General features: G+C 42.3%; 2 protein-coding genes across 4 annotated transcripts in view; one reads left to right on the plus strand and one right to left on the minus strand.

Annotated features, from left to right (window-relative positions):
- The window catches only part of tnfrsf18 (tumor necrosis factor receptor superfamily, member 18), a 343,660-nt gene that overhangs the window by 265,531 nt on the left and 55,522 nt on the right, over positions 1–22,607 (plus strand). The window lies entirely within an intron of this gene.
- mst1ra (macrophage stimulating 1 receptor a) lies at positions 954–21,950 on the minus strand. 3 transcript variants are annotated; one of them, XM_056253720.1, is made up of 21 exons: positions 21,812–21,950; positions 19,341–20,605; positions 15,833–16,006; positions 15,272–15,397; positions 14,959–15,123; positions 13,463–13,623; positions 6,232–6,367; positions 5,978–6,114; positions 5,676–5,846; positions 5,474–5,567; positions 5,183–5,392; positions 4,500–4,646; positions 4,251–4,404; positions 4,041–4,130; positions 3,766–3,960; positions 3,567–3,647; positions 2,871–3,052; positions 2,476–2,585; positions 2,151–2,316; positions 1,805–1,941; positions 954–1,442 (listed from the first exon to the last, which is right to left on the minus strand). In XM_056253720.1, the coding sequence occupies exons 2-21, from the start codon at positions 20,529–20,531 to the stop codon at positions 1,229–1,231; spliced, it is 4,041 nt and encodes a 1,346-aa protein (XP_056109695.1). In that variant the 5' UTR covers positions 20,532–20,605; positions 21,812–21,950; the 3' UTR covers positions 954–1,228. The 3 variants fall into 3 exon arrangements, with proteins under 3 accessions (XP_056109695.1, XP_056109694.1, XP_056109693.1); XM_056253719.1 differs by lacking the exon at positions 21,812–21,950 and adding an exon at positions 21,685–21,781; XM_056253718.1 differs by lacking the exon at positions 21,812–21,950 and adding an exon at positions 21,674–21,781.

Raw genomic sequence — 22,607 nt, forward strand, 5'->3', positions numbered from 1 at the left:
GATTTCAGCGGAAGTGAAGGATGAGAGGAGTTCCCATATACGACATCCGTAATGTCGAGTTCCGTAGCCTTGATAGGGAACCAAGTCGCTAAAGAGTAAAGTGCTAAACAGTTTTCTTTATTTAAATTGAGTAGCCTAATCAAGTTTTCCTTACAGCTATACCCAGCTAACAAAAATATGTCCGAAGAACATTTTGAAAATGTTCGCATTAAATTATGTAAACATTTAATTTTTGAATGTTCTCTTAACGTTCAAAACATAGTTTTTTTTTATGTTTTAACATTTTTGTTGGTTTTGTGAATGTTAAGGGAACATTCAATTATTTGATTATTCTTCAAACATTATGGGATTGTTACTTTTGAATGTTGAACGATGTATAAATAATGCTTGTGTGCTAACGTTTTGAGATCATAATTAATGACCAGATAACTGATGAACTGACAAGAATGAACATTCTATTAACGTTACTAAAAAAAATGTGTTTATTTATAGCTTTGAGAGAACCTTGTCAGAATAGCCAAAGTTCTGAGAATGTTAGCTGGGTATATTATCGAGGAATGACAAAAGAATTTTGTACAACTTTTGTAAGATCATTAAAAACTGCATTTGCAATAACTATGCAAGAATTTTCAAATGTTGTTTAAAAAAGTTTGTATTTTAATTTCAACAACATTAGTTTGAACTCTTTATTTACACTGAACAAAACATCACAAAAAAAAGTAGTACAATGAAACTGATGGAATCATATTTCAAGTAATAATATTGCTCTTATAATTTTTTACAGGCAGTGTGAACATAAAAATGGCCTGTTGCTAGAATCTTCCGGATAGAACAGTGTTGTACTGTAAAGTATGAGCAATAACAGATGATTCAGTTGTTATCAGGGTAATAAACAATTTCATGTGCTTTAAAAAAGTATAAAAAAAATCTGACAATCAACATACTGTAACACAACAAAAGACTTGCATTCGTTTAAAAAGTGCACTAGCCCAGAAATTGTTAAAATCCCACAAGACACCAATTCGGCTGTGAAACTAGTTCACAGAAGCATGACCATTACAGAGGCACACAAAGAATGTGCATTGTCTTTGGCTGGACACACATTGGGATTCTCCAAATACAGCAGATCATCTTCAGTGCATGCTCTTTGGTTATCAAACTTCACAGGACAATATGAGCCGTTGAATCCACAGGATGAAGGCAGCTCAGACTTCATTTGGGACTAGGGTCAGGTGGAAGAAGAGTGGTCCGAGTGCACGGGTGGGGCCGGGGAGAGTGAGGAGTAGGGCCGTGGCTGGTCTAGATTCACATAGGTGATCTGGAGGTTGATGTAATGCTCCCCCTCTAGGTCGGAGTGGATCTCTTGAATAGCTTGTACGAGCGCAGGGAAACTTGGTCTCTTCTCAGGCTCAGGGTGCCAGCACTGCATCAGGACGGACCACCTATAATACAAAAGTACAATACACAATCCAAAATGAGATATATATATATATTAATATATAGTGATTTATAGTACCGGTATGTAATTTATACTCTATAGGGCCAGATTTCCTATCAGCTTGCGCCAGCGCAAACCCTCTTTTGGTGATAAAAAAACGTGGACAGGGTTATTATTTTTGCGGCTCACCTTATTGCATTTGAATGAGTTTCCCTTTCAGATGCAAAAATATATATAATATATTATAATATATATAATATAGATGTCTCTGATTATATAATATATAATCAATGAGACATCAATTTTGATTCCACATGAAATGCCCCCTTTAAAATGAACAGCAGGTAAATACACATAAAATCATACATGGAATCAAAGCAGTATTGTGGCTGTGGCAGGCGACGGCCTTGCATCAGATATGATGTAATGTCATAAGGGTCCACATCAGGATATGGACTGGCCCCTCTTGTCATCATCTCCCACATCAATACTCCATAAGACCACTAGAGGGAATAAAATGCATACATTTGTATGTATGTTATATAAAGAATTTAGCGTCATACCTACCTGCTGAAATTTAAATCCCTCTATTTGATACATTTACATAAACATAATTATTTTTTTACCCTGATTCTGATTACCCCAATTAATCATGTGATTTTAAAAACATGATTCTTGAAATGGTATAAAGATTGTTCATGTTTAAACATACCACATCTGATTTAGTGGTGAATTTCTGTGTCTGCAGACTTTCTAAAGCCATCCATTTGACTGGCAGCTTTGCTTTCTTGCTGTCCTGGATGCTGTAGTATTCCTTATCATAGACATCTCGTGCCATGCCAAAGTCAGCCACCTTCACTGTAAAGGACTCATCCAGCCTAGGAAAAGCAGTTCCATTATATTCGATAGAAATGTATTTGTCCATACTCATTGTACTTTGGTAGGACAAAAAACAAAAAAAGGCTGTTGATTACAGTTTGAAATATATACATACCCTACTAGACACATTATGATAATTAAGGTTGCCGGTTACTTACATGCAGTTGCGTGCAGCAAGGTCTCTGTGCACAAATTTCTTGTTTGCAAGATACTCCATTCCTTTGGCAACTTGAAGACCAAAGCCAACCAGGTCCTTCACAGTGGGATTCTGAACATGAAAGATGTTTTTATGAGGCATTTTTCAGTGTGACATTTTAGTAAGGTGACCTGATTTTAAAAAGATTCAAATGTTTCTGGATAAACATCCTTGTTGCTTCTGGAGTAACATTACTATCGACAAATCATATTTCAGGGTTAAAGTTAGGCTCAAGATGGGGTTAGGGATGAGCTGGGTTTGAGTCATCAACCTATCAATTCTGATGATTAAAGTAAGCGTTAAGATACAGTATGTTGTTCCAGACACTGATTTGTAGTATAAAATCAATGTGCTTACTCTCTGTGTAGAGCGGATGAAATGCCGGAGGTCTCCATGTTTCATGTATGGCAGGATCACCAGGGGAAGTCCATCACTGGGAAGCACAATGCCCAGGAGAGACAGGACATGGGGGTGGTGGAAGGCCTTCATTAAGATTCCTTCTCTTAAAAACTGCTCCACCTCCTCCAGATCAGTGATCCCTTTAAAGAAAGAATAAGACGTGCATATTTACGATTGTCTTTTCCATAATAGCTAGACATGTTAATGTTGTAATGTAAACTGTAATGTGAAATACTGTAATATCACTTTGTTTGTCTTTTGAAAAATTAATATATGACTTTTCATAAGCTTACTAAAATACTTTAAACCTAGGCATGCATAATTTTGCATAAAAAACACTGGTTATTAGCTGATATTAAAGATTTTTGAATTTATCGATATTGGTCACTGTAAGCTATATAATGGTTGATAATGATAACTAACACTCACTTAAAGTTACTCTTTATTAACACTAATACTTTGATAACAATGTTAAATGTAATCTTTAGCAAATTTTTTATCTGTATTTTATAATGTTGTGATGCCTGAATTCACTTTTAAAATTTAAAATGATAGATAATTATTTTTTTGATTATTCAGTAATTGGCCTTAACATTAAAAATAACTCATTTTTAATATTGGTGCACCTTTATTTAAAAGTGTTAATTTACTTACTATTGAGTGACTTGACAGCACAGTGAATCTCTTTGTTATCACTATCAATAAGATATCCATGATACACCGTTCCAAAATGACCTGAGAAAGATTTGGGATGAGTATTAAGATTTGGGATGAGAATGTACTATTAAATGAAGGAAAAATGGAAAATAATGTACCAAAACCAGATGGATTGCTATTGCCCTAAGAAATGTACCTTTGCCAATGATTTGGTCATGCTGGATTTTGACCTTCTTGGGTGGGATCAAAACATTCTTCACCTCCTCTAACAGATCTGGCCGGAGAGCAGACATAGAGATCGTCTGAGATGGCATCAAAGGAGCTGCCGCAGAGTCCACCGTAAGACTGGAGAACGTTGTGCTCGAGGGTTGGAATGGAGAAACTGACAGACCTACAGGACACAATTTATTTTCACTGAAGAATGGATGCTCTTTATAAATGATGTCTCATTGTTTTCACAGGTTGTCTCACCTCTTCTGTAGTCACCATCAGGTGATCTGTCATAATTCTCCACCGCCGTGCGAGATGAATGCATGGATAGTCGAACCTGAGCAAGTGCAGCTGCCAACCAAACAGTTTAGTTTTTTACATTCATATTCACCAAATTTGACATTAATTTTTCATACAGTAAAGGGCCCCTCATCCTATTCTTGGTACCAAAAAGTTATTGAGGGCACTTACCTTTCTTTCTCTTGCGCTCATGTGCCATGGCTACGTAGGCCAGAGCTGCCCCCACGCCAACTGCAGCTATGATGCCCAGCACCGTGCCCAAAATAAAATTATTCTTTGTAGTAACTACCACACCAATGTCATATTCTTCTCCATTCACAAACAACTGAGAAATACAAAGTGGAAGAGAAGAGCATCATGAATAAAAAACAGAGCCAGCTTAAACGTATCAAAGCTGAATTCAATATGTCAGACTCTGACCTTGACTGGCGCCCCCTGGCTAGGGATTGTCAGATTTTTGGGGATCCGGCAGGTGATTTCATTGTCCAGAACTGCAGCCTTGCAATCCACTCCATTAATTGTCATGAGGATTTCCATGCAACCGGACACCGGGGTCAGTTTCTTGTGCTGGAATAAAAACAAGCATTTGATTAGATTATAATACAACAAATTTGAAAGTCTAATAATAGTTTAATTGATATTGTAAATGCAAATATTGTAAATAAAAAAAACAGCATTCATTTTTACAGTTTTAGCCATAATTTTAATTTAATAAATCATTTATTGTGTTGATTTACATGTCATGTTAGTCAGTTTGAGTTATTTTGGCCCAAAAAAATATGAAGAGAAAAAAATAAAATATTACAAAATACATTTTAAAAAGCACTAAAATAGAACACAGTTATTTTAAATGGGAATAATATTCCACAATATTACAGTTTTTACTGTATTTCCGAACAAATAAATGAGGATTTGGTTTAAAAACTAAAAGAAAAAAAATTATTATTCATTAAAAATGATAAATGTGTGTAAATTACATTATATATAAATATAAAAAATATGTGAAAACTTGGCCTGGTCAGATCCTAAACTTTTTAGTTAAAGGTCTGGCTACGTGAGACTATAAAACCCCATATTTAATATATGCAACCACCTAGACGCACATGCAATGAGACTTCGTCCTGCCCTGGCATGAGCTCAAGCACATGGCCATCTGTTTCAAATGGAATGGGTTTCCCATCAGCATGGCAGGTAAAAGTCTGAGACAGGAGTTCCTTGGCTCCACCCAAATCTACAGAGAGAATTCCTGATGACTCCTCACATACTGGGATTTTACATTCCATCTGGGTGGGATTCCTTTGACCAACACACACCTAAGGAAGTACATTATCCAATGAGTGGCAACATATTCACTATTATCAAACATGGCTCTTTAAAATACAAATGAGTCCTACAGTTTGCACTGGTCTTGTGTTGTTGCCTCTGTAGTTAATGACGGCCTGGGAAACAGAGTCCAGATTCTGCCCAGTGATGGTTATTTTGGATCCTCTTCATTGTAACAGCACCCCAAAAAATACATAGCGAACAATTTAATGGCCTTTCACATCATTTACTGTTAAAGACCAAAAGAAAGAAAAACTGAATGTTTTGACTCACCTTCTAAAACCGCAGTTGGGCTTCACACCCGTCACCTCAGGATTCACCATGTAGCTAAATGTTTTTGAGGCTGAAATAGTTGTTTCATCAATTACAACCTTCACATCTACTTCTGAAGTCTCCTCAACCCTTTCAGACCTGCAAATGATAGACGTTCCATTGCTGGAGATGCTGTGGAGAAATAACAGGAGGAAAATCCTCAGAAAGCAGTAGTTAAAAATGTAGTACTCACATCCCTTTTATATTTCTAAACCATGACTTATAACTGTTAAACAGTGAATTTCATAACCTGGCACAATAACCTTTCAACAGGGCAAATTCTGTCTCCAAGGCTGACCGTTCTGCTTCCACCCGCATCCAGATGTTTTCCTGACAGGGTGACAAGGGTTCCTCCAATCTTAGGTCCAAAGTTTGGATTGATATCTGTGATTTCTGGGGTCTGATGGAGGATATTAGGTATGACAGAGTTTTATCAATCTAAAACAGCAAAATCATACATAATTACTTAACATAATCAAGTGGAATAATTAAAGATTGAGAATGTTTTGGTCATTACCACAAAACTGAAGTCTTGTATGCTAGCCTTCCCAAAGATGAAGTATCCACTTCCCACTCTTTTTTCATTCACTTCCATTGTTATATCAACACTTTGCTCCAGGCCTGACACTTCACCATCAATCCTACACACCAGCCTGAGAGATGAATGAAAAATAACATTCATGAATAGATTGTAAACTATTACATTTTATTATCTGAAATGAAGCTGAAATAAAATAACATAAATAATAGATGAAAAAAAAACTACTAACTGAATTAAAATGTTTAAGTTGAGGTACTAAAATAAAATAAAATAAACGTAAATATAAATATGTTGTAAAACAAACTAATAAAAATGACACGTATAACAAAATATCTAAAACGTAAACCAGAAATAAATTTAAATTAAATGAATTAATTGAAAACGTCTCGGTTACATATGGTAACCCTCGTTCCCTGAGGGAGGGAACGGAGACGTAGGTCAGACTGACCAATAGGAATCTCGCTAGAGAGGCCAATCTACTTCGAGTGAAACTAAAACAAGCCAATGCACATTGGCATGCAATCATTTGCATCAGCTGCGCGTCCTCGTCAGCGCGGGTATTTAACAGCAGCTGTCATGATTGCACACTAGTTTTTTGCTGAGGAGCCAAACCTGAAACAGCTGGCCGCCCCAGCGGGCGGCAGCAGATGTGGCGACGGGACCTACGTCTCCGTTCCCTCCCTCAGGGAACGAGGGTTACCATATGTAACCGAGACGTTCCCTATCGGTCAGTCACTACAACGTAGGTCAGACTGACCAATAGGAATCCCTACCAAAGCGCCACAGCTGCTGCACCCCATCCAGCGCCCCATGCAAGCCTCTACACCTTCTTGCCTAGAAGGACGATAGGAGGAGGCTACACACAGAGTGTATCTGTCACTGTTGTTCCGTAATAACCCATACAGTGAGATATTGGATAACACTGGGAAAGCGTGCCCTTCAGTTAGGAAGGTAGACGCTGCGGAAGCCACTTACTTCCAGGAGTTATGTGGGGAATACATATGGACTAGCCCGAAGGCTGTACTACATATGAGATAGTGGGTGACTTAGCCCAAGGGAAGACACGGGCTTCCGTTAGGAGCAGCCGTGGAAAATATACACATATGGGATCCCCGTAGGGTCACACATATGGAACCCAGCCCAGATCCGGTTCTCAAGGATTCAGCGGATAAAGGCCTGGCACCTGGACGCTCCGCCATGTCCGGGCCGAGGGGTTTTTGGAGGACTCAACAGGTTTTTCACTCTGGAGCAATAAGGGTGCACAGTAGGGTGCAGCAAGCCGACAGAGCCGGGCCTCTCGGTGCTTCTACCCGTTAGGGGTGAGAACACGGGAGGAGACCGGCTCTACACGTAGGCTATAATATCTAGCGAACGTGTTAGGTGTCGCCCAGCCCGCAGCTCTACAGATATCTGTTAGCGAGGAGCCACGTGCCAGCGCCCAGGAGGATGCAACGCCTCTCGTGGAGTGTGCATGCAACCTGAGCGGGCAGGGCACGCCTTGAGCTTGGTAAGCCAAGGCGATGGCATCCACTATCCAGTGGGCCATCCTCTGCTTGGAGACAGCCTTTCCCCTCTGCTGGCCTCCGTAACAGACAAAGAGCTGGTCTGAGGTCCTGATGCTTTGAGTTCTGTCCACGTACATACGCAGAGCGCGAACGGGACAGAGCAAAGCCAGGGCTGGGTCTGCCTCCTCCAAAGGCAGCGCTTGCAGGTTCACTACCTGGTCTTTGAAGGGAGTGGTAGGAACCTTGGGCACATAGCCAGGCCGGGGTCTTAGTACCACATGGTTGTCACCGGCCCGAACTCTAGGCACGATTCGTCAACCGAAAATGCGTGCAGGTCTCCTACCCTCTTGACAGAGGCCAGTGCAACCAGTAGCAAAGTCTTCATGGAAAGAAGCTTTAAGTCTACTGACTGCAGAGGCTCAAAGGGAACATCCTGAAGTGCTCGAAGCACCAGGGAAAGATCCCAAGAGGGTATGGAGGGGGGTCGAGGAGGATTTAATCGTCTCGCCCCCCTAAGAAACCTGACGACCAGGTCGTGCTTCCCCACTGTTTTGCCATCTATGTGGTCGTGATAAGCTGAAATGGCGGCAGCATGTACTTTGAGGGTGGAGGGAGACAGCCTTCGCTCCAACCCTTGCTGCAAGAAGGAAAGCACAGACCCTATCGAACATCTCCGGGGGTCTTCTCGGCGAGAAGAACACCACTCGACGAACAGGTTCCACTTCAGGGCGTAAACACGTCTCGTGGACGGCGCCCGTGCTGAAGTGATGGTGTTAAGTACCTCAGGGGGTAAGTCACCTAGAACCTCCGCGTCCCGTCTAGGGACCAGACATGGAGTTTCCAGAGGTCTGGACGCTGGTGCCATAGGGTGCCCCGTCTCTGAGTCAGAAGATCCCTCCTCAGAGGAATGGGCCAGGGAGGGACTGTCCCGAGGAGCATGAGTTCTGGGAACCAAGTCCGGGTGGGCCAATAGGGAGCCACCAGAAGGACCTGCTCCTCGTCCTCCCTGACTTTGCACAGTGTCTGTGCAAGTAGGCTCACTGGGGGAAACGCATATTTGCGGAGGCCCCGGGGCCAGCTGTGTGCCAGTGCGTCCGTGCCGAGTGTTCCCTCGGTCAGGGAGTAAAACAGCTGGCAGTGGGAGGTCTCTGAAGAGGCAAACAGGTCTACCTGAGCCTCTCCGAACTCTCTCCAGATCAGCTGAACCACCTGGGGGTGGAGTCGCCATTCTCCCGGAAGCACAGCTCGTGATAGCTCGTCGGCCACACGGTTGAGCACGCCAGGGACATACATGGCTCGGAGCAACCTCAGACGCTTCTGACTCCAGAGGAGGAGATGGCGGGCGAGTTGCGACATGCGACGGGAGCGTAGACCACCTTGTCGGTTGATGTACGCAACGGTCGCTGTGTTGTCCGTACGGACCAGTACGTCCCTGCCCTGTAGCGACCTTTTCAAGCGGCTCAGAGCGAGATGTACTGCTAGCAACTCGAGGCAATTGATGTGCCAATGCAGTTGGGGAGCCGTCCACACCCCTGACACTGCATGCCCGTTGTACGTGGCACCCCAGCCGGTGGCGGAGGCATCTGTGAAAACCACAGCATGCCTGGAGACCTGTTCCAAGGGGACTCCTGCCCGAAGGAACGAGAGGTCTGACCACGGGCTGAAGGTCTGGCGGCAGGCCGGTGTGATTGCCACCCGGTGAGTGCCATGATGCCACGCCCATCTCGGGACTCGGCCGTGAAGCCAGTGCTGAAGCAGTCTCATATGAAGCAAGCCGAGCGGAGTTAGCGCTGCTGCCGCTGCCATATGCCCCAGGAGCCTCTGAAAAAATTTCAGTGGGACCGCTGTCCTGCCTTTGAACGTGTTCAAGCAGTTCAGCACCGACTGAGCGCGCTGCTCTGTGAGGCGCGCTGTCTGTGCGACCGAATCCAACTCCATACCGAGAAAAGAGATCCTCTGCACAGGGGCGAGTTTGCTCTTTTCCCAGTTGACTTGAAGGCCCAACTGGCTGAGGTGCGTGAGCACAAGGTCCCTGTGTTCGCATAACTGATCTCGAGAGTGTGCTAGTATAAGCCAGTCGTCGAGATAGTTGAGGAAGCGAACGCCCTGTTCTCTCATGGGAACAAGGGCCCCCTCCGTGACTTTCGTGAAGACACGGGGAGACAGGGACAGCCCGAAGGGCAGGACCTTGTACTGATATGCTCGACCCTCGAACGCAAAGCGCAGAAACGGCCTGTGTCGGGGAAGAATCGAGACATGAAAGTACGCGTCCTTCAGGTCGATCGCTGCAAACCAATCTTGGGGACGGATGCATCCGAAAATGCGTCTCTGCGTGAGCATTTTGAACGGTAGCTTGTGAAGGCTCCGATTCAAAACTCGCAGATCCAAGATCGGTCGTAACCCACCACCTTTCTTGGGTACAATGAAGTAGGGACTGTAGTGCCCTGACCTCATATCGGCTGGAGGGACCGGCTCTATCGCGTCCTTCGCCAGTAGGACTGCGATCTCCGCACGCAAGACATGGGCATCGGCTGCTCTCACTGTAGTGGAGTGGATGGCCCGAAACTTGGGGGGACGCCGGGCGAACTGAATCGCATAGCCGAGCCTGATGGTCCGAATGAGCCAGCGAGACGGACTGGGGAGCGCTAACCAGGCTCTCAGAGACCGTGCAAGCGGGACCAAAGGGACTGTAGGCGTACCCGGAGTGGGGCAGCGAGGTGGAACACAGGGACGCGGCTCGGGAGGCTCTCTCTGGGAGGCGGCCCGTAGCAGGGTCTGTGTGTGCTGTGCAGCACTTACCTGGTTCCACGGGGCAGGAGGTGCAGGAGGCGGCTCGGTGGCGTTCTCGAACTGCACACTGCTGCTCACTGGCGACAGAGGAGGCGGATGAGAGTGGTGAAGATTCTGTCCCCCCACTGCTCTCCGGGTCCTCTTCGGACCCAGAGATGGTAGAAACTGCTCTTTTATTGAAAATTTGGGTACCGCTGGTTTTAAGGCCAGCGGCGGAACACAAACAAAACAAAACACAGGATTTTCCACCCGGCCCTCTTCCGGGGGAGGGAGCGATGCGGTCATCGTCTCCTGGAGAGCAGTCCCTTCCATCTCCGGGTCGCCCGTCCTAGGGCCGCTTACCCTTGGCTTTGCCGCCCCTCTTGGCGGGGGCCTGGACGGGCGGGGCGCCCTGCCTGCGACTGGCTCCACGGCGCCGCTTAGGTGGAGGCTGCTGCTGCGGCACGGGAGCAGGGGTAGACGCAGGCGGACGCCCTCGGCGACGAGCAGACTGAGGTGCCGCGGACGGCGGGGTGGAGGCAGCAGCTGGCCGCCGCGGCAGGATGTGTTTGATGGCCTCCGTCTGCTTTTGTACAGCCGAGAACTGCTGGGCGAAGTTCTCGACCGCGTCGCCGAAGAGGCCGGTCTGGGACACAGGGGAGTTGAGAAACCGGAGTTTGTCAGACTCCCTCATGTCAGCCAGACACAGCCAGAGATGGCGTTCCTGGACCACCATGGTGGACATCGCACGACCCACCGACCGCGCGGTCACCTTCGTCGCACGAAGCGCGAGGTCCGTCGCGATGCGAAGTTCCTGAAGAACTTGGGGATCGTGACCACCCTCGTGCAGGTCCTTCAGTGCCTTGGCCTGATGGACCTGCAGCAACGCCATGGCGTGCATGGCAGAGGCAGCTTCCCCACAGGCCTTGTAAGCCTTGCCGGTTAAATCCGACGAGTACTTACAGGCCCGGGAAGGGAGACACGGTTCTCCACGCCAAGTGGAGTTAGGGCACAGTTGCATAGCAACGGCCCGTTCCACTGGCGGGATGCGCGTGTATCCCTTAGCTGCCCCGCCATCAAGGGTGGTGAGGGAGGAGGAGCCACCGGAACGGTTTCTGGCAGTAAAAGGTGCCGTCCACGTTCCCGTAAGCTCCTCATGCACTTCCGGGAAGAAAGGCACTGGGGTGGGTTGCTGAGAACCAGCGCGCGCCACCCCGAGATACCAATCATCCAACCTCGAGGGTTCGGGACACGGTGGAGGATTCCACACGAGCCCGACCCCGTTGGCGGCCCGGGAGAGCATGGCCATCATCTCCGGGTCCGTCTCAGGCACCGCTGGCACCCCCGAAGGAGGCAGCGGTGCCGAGTCGTCGTCCGCAGAGAAGTCTGACCCACCCTCCGATGCAGCGATCGACATCTGGTCACTGGGAGTCCCAAAGGAGACAACCGGTACACACCTCGAGGATGGTCCAGCTTTCTCCAATGGAAGCTCAACTGGCTGCGGAGCATGAGAGGGGTGAGGGCTCCTAGGGGGTTGGTTCCCCGAAGGAGACGCGCTCACCGTGACCCTCAGGTCACCCGTGCCCCCGCCCGAAGCAACCCTCTGAGGAGGATTGGAACGAGGCAGAGGCACGGGGACTCCGCCCCTTTGCAGGAACAGGAGTCTCGACCGTAGCTCCGCGATGGTCATCTTCCCACAATGGGTACATGACTCATCCACAAACGCTGCCTCAGCGTGTTCAATGCCCAGACACACGAGGCAGCGTTTGTGACCATCCTGTGAGCCCAGGTAACGACCGCATCCAGAAACACACAAATAGAAAGTCATCTTTTTCTTTTTAAAAGAAGCTCTCTATTTGTGTAAGCTCTTTTAGGGACTGCTCTCACTGGCGCTGAAACACGCAGGGGAACAGTCACTGCGAACACAGACAGGAATGTGCACCTGTCTGTGCGCGATCTCTCTCTCTCTCTCTCTCTCGCTGTCTTACCAGCTGTGAAAACAGCTTTTGAGCGCTCGTACGGCGCACCTTACCAGCTGTTACAACAGCTTTTTGGTTTTGCTCAACACACCACAGACAGGAGAGAGAAAAAGAAGACTGCTCGCGCTGCCGTGCTGTAACGCCCGCACCGGGAAGGAGAGGTCCAAAGAAGAGGCTCGTAGTCACACTCTGTAGATTTAAACATGAAGCGTTTGGCTCCGAAGCAAAAAGCTAGTGTGCAATCATAACAGCTGCTGTTAAATACCCGCGCTGACGAGGACGCGCAGCTGATGCAAATGATTGCATGCCAATGTGCATTGGCTTGTTTTAGTTTCACTCGAAGTAGATTGGCCTCTCTAGCGAGATTCCTATTGGTCAGTCTGACCTACGTTGTAGTGACTGACCGATAGGGAACTGAAAATATAACCATAAAAGCTATTATATGAATTATATTAAATATTATAATGGTATATAAAGCTAAAATACAATTGATAAAACACATATGTATGCATGCATGTGTGTTGGATCATCAATATGAGTAACAACAAAGGTTATCTGTATACAAGAAAAGGTTGTCTGTACTGCACTGATTTTTGTTCTGTGCATCAATTTCCCTGAGTTTCACTGCTTCTGTATGTGATCTGTAACATTTGTGCATTTTATGAAATTCTTGTTCACCTGTATCTGGTCTGTACTAAGTTGTAATTGACACTCATTTAAAGCTTGTGCTTGCAATGTACTCCTGCCCACACAAAAACAGTTTTTTGTTGACCCGGTTGAGCAGTAAATGTTTTATCTGTTCCTAAATGTTATACACACGTTTGTTTGACACGTTGAGTATTGGCTATTTAAAAGGGGTGATACACCCCTGCCACAGCTTCTTGTTTCAGTAGAAAGAAAAAAACTGTATTTGTCAAACCTTTTTGTGGGGAAACTAAAATATGTGTTACTTACTGGGAGCTACTGCTTTTCTCTGGTATAACAGTGCAGTTGTTATTTCCCACTTTAACCTGGTGAGAGGTTTGAGTGATAGCAGGTCGGGAAGCTGATTGGAAGTCCCAGCCGCAGAGAGTAAGGTTACTCTTACCGTTTATGGGCACTGTACTGGGGAAAAACTGAAAAGCAAAAGTGCACAAAAATCAAGTTTTAGGGTTGTGCATAAAGCTCATAATAGTCACTATGTGACAATAGTACAAAAGGACTGAAATATATTATTTGGATCAGCCCTGAACTTAATGTAAAACATGACTGTACAACATGTCTACTTAGTTTTTAATCATAAAAAACAATATCAGTCAAGAGTCTGGACACAGACTTAATTCGCCTTTCATCAATTTATTCTCACCAAGGCTGCATTAATTTGATTAAAAATAAAGTAAAAACAATAACATTGTGAAATTTTGTAACATTTTAAAATAATGTACTCTACTTTAATATATTTTTTAAATGTAATTTATTCCTGTGATGGCAAACTTATTATTTAGCAGTCATTACCCCAGTCTTCAATGTCAAATGATTCTTCAGAAATGTGATTTGTCAATGTTGTGTTGCTTAATATTTTTGTGAAAACTGTGATACATTTTTTTTTAGGATTCTTTGATGAATAGAACATTCAAAAGTAGAAATGAAACAGCAATATTTTGTAATTTTGGTCAATTTAATGCATCCTAAAAGCATAACTTTACAATAAGGTTTCATTTGTTAACATTAGTAAATGTGTTAACAAACATGAACAAACTATGATAAATACATTTGTTACTGTATTTATTAATCTTTGTTAACGTTAGTTGGTAAAAATACAGCTGTTAATTGTTTGTTCATGTTACTTCTAGATGTTGAAATTAACATTAACAAATATTAATAAATGCTGTAAAAGTGCAGTTCATTATTAGTTAATGTTAACTAATGAAACCTTATTGTAAAGTGTTACCAAAAAATCTTACTGACTTCAACCTTGTAGTAGTACAGAACAGTAGTACAGTATATGAAGTTAAAAAAACTAACATTTTAATTCGTTTTCATTTCAATTCTTTGGAGTGCAAAGGAACAGCCTACAAATGCCCAGCATACATCTTAGCAACTTACTGTACAAGATAGATTTTTTTTATTTTTTTACATTTTCCATCATTGTATAATTTTCATACTTCCATTTGTGTTATTTCAGGTTTGATGACTTTACGATTCTAAAATGTTGTATATAGTACAAAACTAAGGTTCCTTTTCACTCAAATAACTGCACAGCTAAAGCTGGCCTGGCGTTCCATCCGGTGTGAGACAAAGGTGAGAGTCCAACAAGAACTGTTAACACACGCCTGCCCTGATATGACAATGATATTATCAGTGCACACTCACCGTATATAATGAGAAGTGCAAACTTAAAAGACAGACAGTTCGTTGTGAGTTTACATTTACTGGCAAATTATCGTCATACTCCATTGGCAATGCGTTACCTGGGTGATAACAGGAGGGCAGGAAATGCTACTCCACTGATCTTCACACTTTTGGGAACAGACTCCACCACACCAGCTACATCCCATAAACTTGGGCGCCGCTAAACAGACTGAACAGTTGAGGAAATGGGCACAACCTGGACCTCTGGGAGACACATCTATCAGCTGTACATAGGATGAAGAGAGACAGATTTGACATTGGATGGATGTAAACAGAAAAATGCAGATGAAAACTTTCATTGCACTGGTATATTTTTAAACATTAAACCTTCAGTTTTTTTGCTGATTGCTGTCTCAGAATAAACGTGCATACCTTGTTTCCAACAACAAAGAGCAGAGACTCGGAAGAACGAATGGCAGCCATTCGTGAAACTCTCTGCATGTCTTCCACAAGAGAGTAGTTGGCAAACACTACAGGGACTGATTTGCTCAGAATGACCTGAAAAGTAAACTAATTCTTTATGTTTTTTACATGTACACATTTAACAGAAGGATACTTAGTCACAGCTACACAAATATGAAAGCATAACATTTGTCCTTATAAGGGAAAAATTCATTCATAGTAACCATCCAATATATGGAGCCAAAAAAAAGCTTGGCTTATGATCAGATTGGCCACTGATTAGAGGGAAAGATATGAACTTTAAACTTTTTAACAACTGTTAAGGAGAGGATTCAGAGGGGGGGAGCTTGTTGCAAATATTTATGGTGGCTGAGATGTAAGTTTGGAGTTTGAAACCCACCTAAAAAGGCTTTAAAACACATATGTTAGCTCCATATTAAAATTTAAGTAAATTTCGGTAAGATGCAAAACATTTTCAAGTATTTGAAAAGGAATCTGTTTCTACCAAAAATTTTGTGATGCACTATTAACCTGCAAGAGCCTTCCATGATCCGTGCCGATGTGTGCCACAGTCTTGGTCTCAATGGTGGTGACCAGAATAGAAGTGAAGAGAACATCGTTCATCTTTCCATTGAAGAAGTCCACTCTGTAGCAAGGCTTTGCCACCATGGTGGGAAGAGCTTTGCAAGTCAAATCGTCTGGATTCTAGACAAAATCGAACAAAATGAATAAATATATTTTGTGACTGCAATTTTTTTTCTTGTAACATTGCTTAGCAAAAAAATCAGCAAAAAAACAGAGAGTGCAATTTAACCAAATTAAAACTGCGAAATCAACAATTACAAGAATATACACTCCATCTCCCGGTTTTAAAGATAAGGCTTAAGCCTAGTCCCAGACTAAAATGCATGTTTGAGCTGTTTTAACTGAAAGCAACTTGCACTGGCATATCTTAAAATACGTCAGTGGCATTGTTTTGTCTCAAGATGCACACGTGTAATGTTTTTTTTCTAAGGCACGTTTATGAAAGCTACTTACAGGTCCAAATTGAACTAAGGCCAAATCCTGGCTTAATCTAAGCCCTGTCTGTGAAACCAGGCCTATATGTGAAGCTCAATGTATTGTTTGAATAAACAGCTTTATTCTAATTTCATTGACACTTTCATCAAATCAACATTTTTACTTATTTTCCATTTCCTGTGCCATTTTTATTATGATTTGCATACTGATTTCAAAAAGGGGGGCAGCATTGTGACAGCAAAAAATGCATCCACAGCAACAGGAAAGCAGCAGCAACTTTAAACGGAAGGCTCCAGACACCATCTGGCAGTAATAAATGATTTCCTGCCCATAAAGCTTGAGCCCTTGTACCAAATTAGGATTTTGTGGAATATGTGCAGTCTGTCAATGGTAACACTCTGTCCAGTCAGGATTTCATTTGCATTGCTGAAGAAATGAACGAATTTAGGAACAGATGTTGTCATTTATACATTGCTGGGTAGTAACTACATGTAATCTGGATTAAGTAGTTCGATTCCAAAAATGTAGTACTTGTAATTAGATTATATTACATTTTAAAACGCTCATAATCATCATATTACAGTTTCTTTTATTTATGGATTAGGCTACATGATTACATATCATTCACACAATGGTAGTAAACTATTCAGAATTCATTGATTCTCCCTAATTCTTTTTACTCTCAAATTTTCCTTTCTAAAAAATTTGTTCATTTTAATTTGACATTTTTATGATTAATTAATCATTATCTTTTCATCAACTCATAATTCCCTTGCAGTTCTTTCATTAACCCCAGTTTAGGAAACCCTGGCATAAAGTAATGCTTAATGCATTTCATGATGATAAGTAGGAATGGAAAATATTTGATCTCTCTTTGTTTTTTGTTTGTTTTTATATATATCAACATGGAACTCAATAATCCAATTCAAATAAGTGATAAATGAGTAAGGTGAAAAGTAATCAAAAAGTAATCAAAAAGTAGTCAATTGGAATACATTACCTAAAATGAGTAATCTAGATTATGTAACTAACTAAAATTTTCGTCATGTAATTTGTAACTACAATTTGCAAGTAATCTACCCAGCACTGCATATATATTTACAGACTTTCTTGCTCCCATGGAACATAAAAGGAGAAATATTTTCCATGCTTTAAAAAGGATGTAAAAACGTCTTAGTATCATTAAAGAGGTCCATACAACACATGCAAGATATTACAATTCTTCTGAAGTAATATGATAACTGTGAGAGAATTTTTAATTGCTATTATTGCTGAAAATATTGACCTCCATCAAGGAGCCATAGTTCATGTGACTGTGAGACTGACTGATCCAGTTCTCTTTGAGAAGGTATATAAATAAATGATCATTATCATAATTCATAATAAATTAGTAGTATGTATGTAATAAACGTATCTAATAAATCATTTGTTACATCCACTATAACTAATGAATTGTAAAATATAATGGAAGTGCAAGAAATGAAAAACAAAAACAATGTATGTGAGATGTACAGGGTGGAATATCCAGAAATTATTTACAATGCATGCAAGCGCAATCTTAGAAAAACTATAATAAGAGGACAGCATTGTAAATATTGTTTTATTTCAGGCAATCCCCTTGTTATCTGTGTTTCTATTGGTTAAAAACAAACTATTGACGTCAATACTGAATATCCTACCAGCCCACTACATACTTTCTTTGATTTATCAGCTCTGGCTCAACGCCTGTTTAAGATCATGAGGGATAGAGCAAAATTCAGCACAAAACGTTTGCCACAGAAAGTTCAGTCCACTAGTAAGGTATTGAGTGACGTATTAGTTCATGTATGAGCATGTGGCGGCTGGTATCGACAAAACAGAAAGTGACTTCATGGATTCAACAGACTTTTAATCCACACGCGATGAGAGTGTCTGATAAAGCCTGACTGTCACTGAGATCCCTGAGCAAGTGCAGCTCCACATCTGAGTTTAAACCAAAATCAAATGTTTGTGTGAGTCATTTCCTGAAAGTGGCTTTACTAGCCATCAAATATTTTATGGTCCACTCCTTTTAAGGTACAGGTTGTGTAATATAAACTAGACCAATTACATAAACCCTTTGACTGAACACAAGATGGGGACAAGTCTTGAGGTACAGGTAAAGCATAAAATGGCAGTAGACAAATTAAAATGACTCATTCAGCTTTTCAGTAAGGCAAAGTAAACATTCATATTGACAAAAAAATGCTAGGGTGATCCGAACGGTTGCTAAGGCATTACTAGGTGGTTGCTAGGGTGTTCTGAAGGTTGCTAGGGCATTGTGAGGAAATTGCTATGATGTTTTGGGCCTTGCCAGCCGGTTACTAGACCATTTCTAAGTGAATACTAGGGTGTTCGGGGGGTTGCAAGGGCATTGCTAAGGTAATCTGGGTGGTTGCTATTGCATTACTAGGTGGTTGCTAGGATGTTCTGGGGATTTCTGTAGCATTGGGTTAGTGTTAGGTTTTGGTGTGGTTATTTTATTTATTTGGTGTGGTTATTTGGTGTTGTCTATTTTGTGTGGTTGATATGGTGTTTCTGTATGGTTGCTTGGGCATACCTAAGTGGTGATCTAGGGGGTTGCCATGTCATTGCCAGGTGGTTGCTTGGGTGTTGCTAAATTATTGTGAAGCAATTGCTAATGGTTGCAAGGGCATAGAAGCAATTGTCATGCTGTTCTGGGGGTTGCCAGGGTCCTGCTAAGGTAATCTGGGTGGTTGCTATGGCATTGCTATGGTGTTCTGGGGGTTGCTAGAGCATTGCAAGGCAATTACTATGGAGTTTTGGGGGTTGCAGGTGCAAGGGCATTGATAGGCAGTTTCTAGGGTCATCTAGGTGGTTGCTAGAGCATTGCTAGGGTGTTGTTAGGCATTTGCCAGAAGTAGTTCTGGGTAGTTGCAAGGACTGTTTCACCCAAAGACCTAAAAAGGGTCCTCAAAATGCCTTCTCTTGTAGCTTTATGTGAATTGTCAATAAACTGCACTGAGAAATACAAACTCACCTCATGTGGGCACATTTCACAGGACTGTAAATGGCACAATCCCCGTGAGAGTCGCTCCGTCCCACTTGAACAGCAGGACTCTACTCCCTTTTCTATGGCACTGTTCACGTAGTCTATTGGAAATGCACACAAGGCAGACTGGCTGATAGGATTCCCCTTTTGATCTGATACAGCAAACACCCCATACAGAATTGGGCTTTCCATCTTCACCCCTAGGTCATCAGCCAGCTCCTTGCCTGCTGTACTGAAGTGAGCAGCTTGAACCGAGTTGTACACAACATCCCTAAAGCTCCTTCTCCGGCGTTTGGGCTCAAAGCGGCATTCCAGAACGATCTCCCTGTACATCCAAAACTCGCTGTCACTGATCGGCAGCCGCCCAAGATGGGTCTGCAACTTGGCGTTTGATTTCATTGGGCTCTCCCACTGTACAGATAAGAAATACACATATTCTTCCGTGGAGAACGTATAGATGTAGTCAATGGTAAATGTATCCTGGAATTTGGGAAGAACCGTTAGACCCTTCCCTTGGCTGTCAAAACCATTTTCTGTGCTAAGTATGCGGCGAATGGAAAGAGAGCGCTTGCCGAAAGTCCCGGCAATGGTGGTATTGATGGTAGCTGCTGTAAAGAAGTACGTTGAAAAACCATCTTTGACTGCACTGACCTTTGTTCCCAGAGGACTAGCAACACAGTCAGGACAATCCGAGCGCGAATTGGCTTTTTTATTGAAAAAACATCCAGGGTCAGACGGTTTTTGGCCTTTATTAAGTTCAAGAATGTTACAGACTCCATACTGGGTGCTCCCACAGATGTACAGGAAGTCAAGATGGCCATGAGGCTCTAAAACAAGAACTTGGTTATCTGTGTCCAGTGAAGTTCCAGGTTCACTCTCAATATCACAGTGACAGGTCTGACAGTCTGGACTGCCAACCGGGCCAGTTCTTAATTCCCATAGTTTAGTGAGATTTTTGTCCAAGGCTTCAACAACATTTTGAGAGGCTACATAAACTTCATAAAAAATGTCCTTAACAACTATGTTCTGTATGGATTTTGTAGTTTGGAAAAAAGAGACAGAGTAGGCAACAGAGAAGTTTATGTTCATTTGCGGGATCGCAGGACATGTTTTTAGGGCACAGGTCAAATGTATCTGCAACCAGACACACTTTAACAAGGTCCTGGGGCTGATGAACATCTCCACAGTCCTATGTAGCCTGAGGTGAAGGGATGTCACTGCTGTTACTAACACATGATGATGATAACCAGGACCTTTGAGTGGAAAAAATGACAAAAATAGATGGAAGTGAGATTAACAATCACTGTAAAATGCTTTCTTCATTATGTCAGAACAACATCTATTCCATGCATTTACATTATTTTGTCAGTAACTTGGTATTTTGCTCATATTATATTATATTGCAAAGTTCTCCCTTACTCTATTATGCACGTATGTATTAGTGCTTATTACACAAATCATGCTTGTTTCATTGTACATTTAAAAAATAAACTTTGATTTGAGGTCTTGAAATTAAATTGACCACAATTTACTTTTAAAATGAATACGGTTTAAAATGCTTTAAGGTTTTGTTTTTGTTTTAAAATTTGTGTGCTCAATTTTGTACAATGTGCATAGAGTAAAAAAGAAAAGAAAAGATTGTACCACAGTTACAGGTTTTTTTGTGTGTGTGTGTTTTTTACCAAAATAGGCTACATTTACATGTATGCATTTGGCAGCTGAAATCCAAAGAGACTTGTTGCATTCAAGGTTTACATTTTATCAGTTACACACCATACAGCCTTCCATAATTAAATTGTGGTCACGTGGTATTAGTCAAGAAACCAGCGTTGTCAATAAATAAATAAATAAATAAATAACACAGCTTGAACTTCAAGGCGTTCTCATATTTGGTATTTTGGCGGAAACTGTTACTATCCATGGTCATATTTTGCAAGTGAACTCGCCTATGAAGTAGACGGGAAATGGCTGTATAATTACGCAATATACAGCTTCAAGATAACGATTTTCTATGTAATGTAGGCTATTGGAACGTGCATAAACTCTTTTTAACCGAATTTCTTGCCGAGTAAAAATAATGAAAATGCAACTTTACGCGCACTTTTAAACAGTCGATAAACAAACATGTCAAAGCGTAACCAGCTTTGATTTTCGTTTTTAGTCACGGAGTTGTCTAAATATTTAGGCTGTATTCTAAAGAATATTAATTAAAATGTGGCGTGTGGCGCGGAAATCTTACAAAAAGTCTAAGCACTGACTAAAAGGATAAAAATTTAGCCTATTATTGAATAGAAATTGTAGAAAAAAGTGTGTGAGTTTACCTGAAGCTCACCTGTGGCCTTTTACCACTTTCTTTGAAGTCAAGAGTGAACGTGCGCTCTCAAATGTCAAACTCCATAACAAAAACTCCACAGAATACGACAACAGTGATTGTAGGCTACCTGATAAGTTGTACCTACCTGAAGAAAAGAAACCTCACAAGATTGACTGTTTCTTCGACGGGACAGTTTCGACTTCTTGTATTAGCATGAGACAGAGAATACGGTCAGTCCCACTCCCACAGAACACGCCTGAACACCTCATAAGGAAGTGATGTTGCACAATCCCTCCTCAACCTAAACATCTCCCCAGGGATTGAAATCAAAATTAAGGCTTGCACAGCGTTTTCCTTGTCTAAACAGCATTTAAGCGCATTTAACATCTAGATGACGACTGATCTGGATTTCCTTGGCTAGTCAGAGCAATAACATGTTTGAAGGAATGCAGGGAATTTAGTTCCCATGCAGGCAATAGGCTATTCTTTCTGGGGTGAGGGGAAAAAGAATGTAATGGAAATGTAAGCCACCAGCAATACACATTACACCATACATAGCCTACAGTAGTTCACTTTACGTAGATGTTGTGGTGATATAAGATACAGGTGTTCCACACTATTAAACTGTTGTGTGGGCTCGGGAGGGTGGGAGAAAAAAAGAGTAATTGTGTTTTGGGTGTATCATTTTCTGATGTTGTTACATGAGTAGCATGTAGACGGACTAGATGATGTAATTATGGATTTCATTTATTTTATTTATTTTTCTTATTATCGTTTATTTATTACATTCTTTTCTCTAGTAGCCTAGTCAATGATAAAAATCAGGAACGAGTATGATGGCATTTGACATTTAATATGAATACAGAGACCAAATTTAAAAATGTGTTGTAATTTGTTGAAATTTTATTCTCACATTCGCATCTTGATGAGTTACATTTGTA

Source organism: Rhinichthys klamathensis, unplaced genomic scaffold, assembly GCF_029890125.1.
Source record: "Rhinichthys klamathensis goyatoka isolate OS25496 unplaced genomic scaffold, OSU_Roscu_1.1 h1tg000109l_1, whole genome shotgun sequence".
Lineage (NCBI taxonomy): Eukaryota > Metazoa > Chordata > Actinopteri > Cypriniformes > Leuciscidae > Rhinichthys > Rhinichthys klamathensis.

What these genes read in the sequence shown, in the direction of transcription:
- mst1ra (XM_056253720.1), bottom strand. Translation starts at nt 20,531, where the DNA reads ATGTTCATCAGCCCCAGGACCTTGTTAAAGTGTGTCTGGTTGCAGATA. An exon ending in AGAATTTGCCCTGTTGAAAG is followed by an intron (nt 5,847 to 5,977) that starts GTTATTGTGCCA and finishes ATTTCTCCACAG; the next exon opens with CATCTCCAGCAATGGAACGT. An exon ending in TGATGGTGACTACAGAAGAG is followed by an intron (nt 3,961 to 4,040) that starts GTGAGACAACCT and finishes TGTGTCCTGTAG; the next exon opens with GTCTGTCAGTTTCTCCATTC.